This window comes from Athalia rosae, chromosome 5 (genome assembly GCF_917208135.1).
Source record: "Athalia rosae chromosome 5, iyAthRosa1.1, whole genome shotgun sequence".
Taxonomy (NCBI): domain Eukaryota; kingdom Metazoa; phylum Arthropoda; class Insecta; order Hymenoptera; family Athaliidae; genus Athalia; species Athalia rosae.
The window spans coordinates 4,310,992-4,320,232 of NC_064030.1; the positions used below are offsets into that span (position 1 = coordinate 4,310,992).

Below are 9,241 nucleotides of genomic sequence, written 5' to 3' on the forward strand. Positions count from 1 at the left end.
CGGCGTTACTTCATATTTGAATAATCATTATATGCACCGTCGTTCTTTGCAAATGAATTCATTATTACCTTTAAATATATTTTATCGATCTCGCGACGCGTCGAGATCATACGTATAGTTGTACGTACGAATAAATTTGAATAATAGTTCGCCGGCAAGATTTCTATCAGACTGACAAAAATTTCGATATTTGTTGGAAAAGAAAAAGATTTGCTTTCGGATAATAGATCTTTAGTTCGATTATCCGGGATAGTCGTGAAAAATTTTCAAATCCCAAATGCAGGGAAAGCTTCGAAATTCCTGTAAAACCTGAATTGGGGCGCACCAGTGTAAAATGTGCGTTATGAAAATAAAAGTCAAGCGCATGGGACGATCGTTTGCCCCGATGCAGTTTTCGAACCCGTTTCATAGTTCGGTGGACTCTCAATCACGGTGCAGGTTTTCGAGTGATAAAATGAATGCCCGGAATCGCGCGGCCTTCACTCGCTTATTAATTGTAAAAAAATAAAGAAAATGAATAACACGGATCCCGGCATCGGAGATTAATGGAATTATTGAATGAATAAAAAAAATGCATCCTTTATCTACCTCGAATCGTAATATATTCAAAAGCTCGATGCTGCCCCGGGCAAAAGAAGCGTGCCTATAGGCGATTTGTTATATATGAGCCTCAGCAGAGTTTTAAAAGGGAAACGCGTTTCTCAGCGTCGCGACGGTACGGCGTCGGGCGTCTTTTGAAACGGGGTGATATTCGCGAATGGCACGTATAGGTATACACACACACGTCTAGGCACGACGGTATAATACATGGTATACGGGGACAGAGCGACCAACCGAGTCGTCCGCCGGGCTGCGTCGGTTCTAACGTTGGTTCGGTCGTTGAAAAAGGGCGGTCGTGGAAGTGGGTTTAAGAGGAGCTGAAGAGCCAGAGCCGGAGAACTGTTAAGAAGCTTACACTGATGACGATGGCTCCTGAAGCGAGAGACGTGATCTACAGAAGTACCGAACCCCCCCCTTTTCTCGGGCTGCATGGAGAACGTTTCAAACCCCGCGGTGTACGTACCGCGTCGTCCTACCCTCAGCCGAACGCGAGGGTATCAATAATTGATACCCCGACCTCCGTGTCGTCGCGTAAAGACCCGAAATTCTAACATCTCGGGAACCGAAGGATTCAACGACACTCGCACGACGGACTGTAGATTTGGCGAAAACTATCGCCCTTATATATCCGGACGTATACCTCGCGTAACGTATCGGCTCCTCAGCTATAATTCAAAGGGAGTTTCCCATCAAGTACAGAATTTAATAACCATACCTAAAAAGGAAGCCCGTCCCCGAGCAACCGGGACACCCGGCGACTGGAGGGGATATAGGTGGCTGTTAGAGGAGGTCGGTTCCGTACCTCCGGCGGATTCCAGGAACAGCGTACTTCGTAAGACATGGATGTAATCTTGGTGACTCGTACGTTAAGACGGGACACATTCCAGGGACTAACAAATGCTGCCCCTCCTCACCCCCTCGGAGCGACTTTACCCCCCTTCCTTCTATCTTTCGCTCTCGCCGCGTCCCACCTCTCCCGATTTTAGCCCACAATTCCTGCAGCTCCCGCCCTCCCCCGCCCTCCCCCGCACCTTTTACCCTTCACCGACGACCCCCCAGCTACGACATAATTCTAATTTTATTGCTAGCCGTGCGGCGCGCGCGCGCGCGCGCGAACGCGAGCTACCGGAGATTTCAGTTTTGGGGAGGGAAATTTATGGGCAATTTTTCTTATTAATTTTCATAAGTTCGACATGTGAGCCCGCTTCGCGACAAAGCGAACCTCCTACCTCTCTCCCCTGAAATATATAGGGAAGGGAACGACGGTGTTCGGGGTTATTGAAAGATGCTAAGATCTCGTAGTTTTAGCTTAGAGCTAACTTTTTACGAGAATACTTTGTCCTCGAGTTTTCGCATCTAGTTACCACAGTATGAATCAAAAAAGGGGCAAAGATTGTCGGTACCCCCGTCCCACGCTCTCATACCATATTGAAAACTTGCTAAATTAAACGATTTCCTTCGAAAACATCTCCGCTGGCGGCTCTTGCAACGAAAAATACCAAAGCACAACCGCACTCTGTATGAACCATAAAAAAAAAAACACGCGAAACACCTAAAACAACCCCCGACAACTTTCGAACGACTTTGGAACGGTCTAGCCAACTTTGCATAAATTACAAAACGTCTTTGATACGAATAATCTCAGAGATTAAATTTAACACGTGTAATTTTCAATTTTTTTCAGTCCGTTTTGCAGAAAATCAAAAAAATCAAATACGGTACTCGCGTCGGATGTTACAGACGGACTACCTCTGTCTATAAAATAGAGAAGAAACTTTCTGAAAAAAATGAAGGCACATGAATGAGTTCGTCAGAGAGTGATACCAAGTTATTCGAGAAGTCCTCAGGGACAGAATTCATGAGGCACTCGCATTTCTCTATTTATTACACTTATCTTTCATATCCGTACGTGAACTTCGGGGGGCTGTTCGTTGGCACAGCCGAATAACGTCGAGTGCCTCGAGAATATTAGGTGCGTATGATTGTTCGCATGAACTCGGAAAGAGCGAGGAGAATTTTTTCTATCGTTTTGATCCCAATTTGGATTCCGAGGATTTTAGGAAAATGCACTTTCCTGACAGAAACTATATATCGACGTGAGGAAGGGCCGGTGAAAAAACTACTCCGACCCTTCGAGGCAGGAACGGAACATTTCATTTTCTTCACGATTGAAAAACAGTCGATAATAAATCTCGGTGGAAAGAACGGAGAGCTGGGAATGAAGATGCGTCGATGTAGCGTGCTGGTAGGCTTTGCAGAGATATAAGTATATATGTATATGAAGTTTGCCGAACGAGCGTGAAGACGCCTTCGCGAATACACGGAAGCGTCGGGACGCCTTGATGCTAGTAGGATCGATATAGGTAAATGTCGTCGGGTTAAAATTGCATGCCAAACTTTGTCTGATTTGTTTGTTACGTTGCTGATTGGAAACAAACAGTGAAGAGAATTTCGCATCTCCGTCTCCAGCGTACCTATATAAATGCGCTAACAAAAAGGGCCTGCGCCATTCTCAAGTTGTATATACAACGTACGGTACAAATGATGTCTTGAAAAATTTTCCAACCGTCGAAACGAATAAATAGACAAATAGTAACCGTGATCAGAAATCCACTTCCGTCGCGTGAGCTCGACTAATGGGATAACTATAGAAATACTCATATAGAATGTCGTGTTCGTAGCGACATTGAGTGATATTTCAGCCTACAGTTTCGAATACCTAGGTCGGAAAGATATGGAGGGTACCGGGCGTATTTATTGGCTGCGATAAATTAGGTGAAAGAATAGGAATTGATATCGGTTGATTGGATAGAAGTTTCTAGGACAAAGTCCTCGCAAGTATCGACGTAGAATTGATAAGGACGTTGGGCTTGTTCCGGATTTGCCAAAAGTTCGTAGATATCGCTGCGGAGAACCGACGTCGGTATCAATCCGCAATTCTCTCCCATTTGAATTAATAAGCTTTTCGACGTTAGCGAAATTTATTTATTTTTTTTTGCCCTTCTTGCTCACATTCGACGTTATCATAGATTGACGTATATTCGATATCGATGCGAACGACTTGAACTACCACACGCATATTGTGGGTATTCAAAAAATTTCCGTGAAAATAGGCACCCTTATAATCAACCCTTTGGAGCGGCTCGCTAAATTTTCGTGAAAATTTTTTCGGAATACATAATTGGTTGCAGGATTATCCCGCGTTTCAACTTCAAACGTTGAGGTACACGACCGTGGTGCATAGCTGGATTTCAATGGCAAAATGAACCGCGCAACGTACGGGTAATTATCATGCATTATCCTGCGATGAGAAGAGCGGAGAATTTCACACACTCGTTCACCTCTCAAGCATCACGTGTACGGGGGAAAAAAACTATGGAGTCACGTGAAATAAGAATAAAAAATCCCGAGTGATTGTAATTAGGACAAAATAATAATTCGATCATATTAAACGAAGTTCGTTTCAGCAAAAGGCATTTCAAACGCGATCGTCATATTAATTTTCAATAACTTAGCCAGATCTGTGGCGTTTTTTTTTTTTAGTAGGTCCGGCCGGTAATCGGCTCAGAGAGAAAAAAAGTGTACATGCGATCGTCTCTGGAGATTCTTGGGCGTTAAATCGTCGTTTTCTCAGACGTCGAGACGCCAGAGGTTCGTAGCACTTGTTCGTCCAAGATCCCTACGTGGGAAGTTTACGTCTCGTGTGTCTAGTATTGCGCTGTCAGCGCCGACTGTGTTCGGTCATCCATCACAAGAGCGCTTGTTGGCCCGAGAGCCGACCTCTTTATCCTCTGCGACCTAGGGGAGGTTGCGAGGGTCCCCCGAGGATAGCGGAGCCCCTCCATGAGAAAATCTCAAGGTCTGAAACTTGAGCGTTTTTCGACATCCCCACAAGAGCGAAAACGATCGAGAGTGAACGGGAGAATGACGACGACGATAATAGGCCCAGCCGAAATAACGTCTTGCAGAATTGCGGATCATCGAAATCTTCACTTCCAGACACGTCCGTTACGTCACGTGCTATTTGCACCTGCGGAATCTAGTCGGAAAGTTTTGTCCCACCATCAGCCACCGTAGTTAGGAGCGAAACTACTTCAGTTTTCTAGTTTAACGAATTTAGTCGGCTGCTACCGTACGTACACTGCAGTGTACGGATCGAAAGAAAAAGAGAATCCTCAAGCCCCAGGGTGAAAAAGAAGGAGAATGAGAGGAACTAAGAAAATTCGTCGTTCACCTAGAGTAAATATGTTTAGGCAACAATTTCGAATGCATGAAAGCAATCACCGGAGTAATTTTTGCGTTTTATTTTATTTTTTTCTGGTGACACGAGGCGCATAGAAACAATTGCTTTTTTGAAGTATGGGTACGTAGCTGTGGTGCGAAAAAGGAAACGATTCCAAAAAGCTTCCGTTATACACGTCGCACAGTTGTCACCAACTGTTATTAGCATCACGCATCGTTCGCAAACTTCAAACACCTGCGACGCGACGTTTCTGGGCGTTGAGAGATGATGTGCGTGTGTGTGCATCGTATATATATATATATATACGCACGCATCTACACTGGTATTTCTGATACGAACTTTACGCCAAGTATCTAGGAAGTTTCGGGGATGTAGAAACTGAAGCATTTCGAGACATCTACTTATTTTTTTTTTTTTTTTCTCTTTTATTTTTTCCTGCATCGTTCACTGTTTCCCCCCCTATATATTCCGATCCACCCGGCAGCAATTCAACGAAGATACACTCCGTATATTGGAACTTCGTGAATCTCGCCTTCCATATATGTGTATACATACCATATATGCGGAGAATATATTTACAGGTGTGAAAATTTCGGAGGCTTGATTCTCCCCGAATTTCAGTTACGCCCACGTCGATTTTCCGGAAATCTTGCTGTTCAAGCGGAGGTATGCACGCGGATCGAAAAAGCGAAGAGAAAAAGATAAAGCGCTGTAGGGGTGCTGCAGATGATACAAACACGGAGAGAAAAAAAAGAGGAAAAACAAAAATAAGGGAAATATAGAGGGAACTTATAGGAGAAGTGGTTGAAGATAAAGATAAAAATGGACGAAATAAAAAGGGGAAACATTCCTCGGAGTTTACGGAGCGACGCTCACTCACTCCGTGGATGAGAAGTGAACGGGAAACTACCGCAAAGACGAAAGTCTTGTGCACGGATCATTTGGCGAATCAACAATTATAATCTATGAGATTAGTATTCCGATGATTAGCATAAGGATTCGTATAATAGTCGACCGCCACTAACAACTTTTGGACAACGACGGATGAAGAAACTTGTATTAAATTTAACACAACGAGGAATGAGGGCGGTGCAGAGCAGGGCTCTTTTCACGCGGGACAATTATATTTTCAGGCTACTTTATTCAGCAGGATTATAATTCTGCCGTAAAAAATTAATCAACAACTGCTATTTCATTTCACATTTCAGCTCCACGCGGAAAAATTTTCACTTGAAAATTACCAAGTTTTTCTCGGAGAAAAAAGAATACATCATTCTGAATTTGTCCATATCGGTAAAACAGTTTGTACGCGTCATCAAGATCGTCTGCGATTCGACGTCTTACCTGTTTTTGCTAACTGACTCACCGACGATAAGTTAACAATAATTGTGCAGCGGTTTTACCGACGATCGAAAATTTTCTCGAACCCGCGAGTTATCTACCGCCGAAAACATACCGGGATACGGATGACGTGTTCAATTTTGAGTCGATGACTCTTCGCTGAGATAAAACGCATTAAACCATGACCTACGTGGCCAACTATTTAATTAGCGTAAATGCGCGTAGTCAGTACGAAGACGTTTAAAGTGCCAATAAATTAGTTTAAATATACCGTTATCATATATATTGAAAATAACTAATGATCGGGACGTTGTAGTTAAATCATCTATTTGACCAAAGGATTTTTCCATTCACAATCAGAGGCAATCCGATGTGCATGCTTCGCAAATAGTTATGACGCACTGTAAATCAATAACTATCTAGTAGATGAACGTGCGAAAAATGAAATAATTATTTGTATTTGCAAGACGACAACTACAATTGTGAGATACGTGAGCAAGAACGTTTGTAATAACGCCACCAATTAAGAACTCGAATATAACAGCGATAACAAATACTAACTCCGATAAGAGAATCTCTACAGAAATTATCGCTAACTCCTGCACCAACGGTACTGGAAATGATCATTAAGAGCCACCACGATTACGTGTTGGTTGTGTCGTGTGACTCAGGTCGTGTGGAATAGATGCATGTTGCGCACGTTGCGCGAGGCATACTCTTTGAAAGTTGCACACGGCCGGCAACTGGATTATTCGATTGGTGGGGACGTCCGTTCAATAAATACGACGCCCCGGCCGCTCTTCAACTCACAGACTATCCAGCAGCGCAATACGCAAGTGAGATTTTCAAACTACCAAAAGACAACTACCAGAAACTACTAGAAAGATGCCAGGACCCAGCGACAAGTGCGGAAAGGGTGAGATATTCTTATTAATTATCTTTCCTTGATTTACAAACACTAGAAAAATCTATTCAACGTTTGCCAAATGTGCTTTCAAACGGATTTTGATATTTTTTAATTGAGTTTCAAATAAATTAGTACGCACTTCTTGAATAGGTTTTTTTCTTCCGCTATTTTTTCTCGATCTGAAAATTATAGGGATCATATAGAATTTATTTTTCATTCAAAATTGATGCTTGCAAGACGCTGCTTCGGGTTTCTGATATTTTTTCAATTGAACGAACAGCTGTTTGAACCGAATAAATTTGTTTACTTATATTTATTTGTGACAAATTGGATGATGGCAAACATTGAGTCTTTCGCTAACGATAAGATCTTAACAGCCCCACATTTTCTGAATGTGTGTCAATTATTATTTGCAAATGAATTATTTTAATCATACAATTATGTACTAAAAAAAGCTCGTGAATTCTTCGTCGGTATAATACGGTATATAGGGAACCCAGCCGAGAGTCCAGGTATCGATTCGCCGCTTGTGCAGGGCGAGTAGGATATTTCTATAGCTGGAAAAATATTAAGAACTTTGGAAACCGAGAATCCACGCTTTATTAAATCAAGAAAATTTTCAATATTTAATTAATGCATAGTCTGAGTTTAAGTTTATGAATCTTGAATGAAAATCAATTCATAGGATAGACCTAGTCATATCACAGCAGAGGAGTAGATGGCGCAATTTTTAAAATGCAATTTAATAATTTTTTTTTTTATTCTGACAGGCGGATGTGGAGGATCCTGCAACTGCGGAGACGGCTGCAAGTGCTGCGATGCACCTGGAGGTAAATAAAATTTTTAACAGAATCGAATTTTTATCCTTATAAAACGCGTGACGGAACCAAATACAACAATCAGTTTTCTGTTTGATCTGAATCACTACCCCATGATGATAGCTATTGTACCGCTAGCCCATAACGAATTCAATGTCAAGAAGTAAAAAATAGATCGACTTTCACACTACAAGATTGGTCCTTAGATTATTCACCACTGACCGCAATAGCATGACGCCCAGAACTACGAAGCATGAAATCGACCAGATCACGGACAAAAAATTAATCACCTTTGAAAATTAGACTTCTATCTATTACGTGACTATAGGAATGAAGTCAGTCGATCCTCGTGATCAAGAAATTATTGAAATAATCGAATATCGGATCACGTTTGGTATAACGATTGCTTTTCGTTACAGATAAATGCGGCTGCAAATCCGGCTCAGACTGCAAGTGCCAAGATTGCAAATGTACGTAGAAGTTGATGAAACGAGATGCTCACAATCAGTGACGGAGGTTGACCGAACCCAAAAATCCAACTCACTCTAATTTTAAATCGTACCGCAATGTAGCGCGATCTACGGTATAATCAGATCGAAATTCATTCCCTCATTCTGGAAAAAATAATCCAAGTTTGTTTTTATATTGAATTTTTTTTTCTACACATGTAATTTATATTCATTACGTCGTTGCGATTCCATTTCACCGTATTATTATTAATGTTTCACTCTAAGATCTCCTAGAGAATGTAATTCAGTGTGTTTTATTGGAAAAAATGTAAAATAAAAGTAGAAGATGTTCTAAAAATTTTTGTTACCTGTGTTCTGTACGCTTCTTTACCCTGAAAATATTCGTTCCAGATACGTTGCTCGATAAGCGTCGTTTCGGTAATGCTCGTTATCTCTGTTCCCTGTACATCGAATGCACCTATAAGGGCAGTAACTTGTTAGATAAGGAAATTGTATGACGGAAATCCGAAGGAGCAGTAAGCCTCAATTTACAACTCATGACGTCGCGTCTGATAACAAAATTCAACGTTTAACGTCGCACGCTGATATGATGAGAAACGGAACGTCCACATGATAAAGAACAATAGTGTTTGCAAACCGACAATCGCCAAAGACAATACGAGGACAAAAATGCGTTCATCGAAATGTGTAACATTATTATCTTTGTCATTCTGTTTTGTTCATTTCTTCCAAGTATAATCGGTGACGTTCAATTATTAATATCGATTATACTTCGATTCGTTTATTCCGCTTTGAAGATGTTCCGAGGGTGATTATCATACAACTCTTACTTGAATTGTACAGCTGAGAAATTGAAAATTCT

General features: G+C 41.7%; 1 protein-coding gene across 1 annotated transcript; it reads left to right on the forward strand.

The window, feature by feature from the left end:
* Positions 1–6,854: 6,854 nt before the first annotated feature.
* Positions 6,855–8,716, forward strand: LOC105689168. The gene is made up of 3 exons (XM_012405997.3): positions 6,855–7,100; positions 7,862–7,921; positions 8,329–8,716. The coding sequence occupies exons 1-3, from the start codon at positions 6,870–6,872 to the stop codon at positions 8,392–8,394; spliced, it is 357 nt and encodes a 118-aa protein (XP_012261420.2). The 5' UTR covers positions 6,855–6,869; the 3' UTR covers positions 8,395–8,716.
* Positions 8,717–9,241: the final 525 nt, after the last annotated feature.

What these genes read in the sequence shown, in the direction of transcription:
- LOC105689168 (XM_012405997.3), top strand. Translation starts at nt 6,870, where the DNA reads ATGCATGTTGCGCACGTTGCGCGAGGCATACTCTTTGAAAGTTGCACA. An exon ending in CAGCGACAAGTGCGGAAAGG is followed by an intron (nt 7,101 to 7,861) that starts GTGAGATATTCT and finishes TTATTCTGACAG; the next exon opens with GCGGATGTGGAGGATCCTGC. An exon ending in GTGCTGCGATGCACCTGGAG is followed by an intron (nt 7,922 to 8,328) that starts GTAAATAAAATT and finishes TTTTCGTTACAG; the next exon opens with ATAAATGCGGCTGCAAATCC.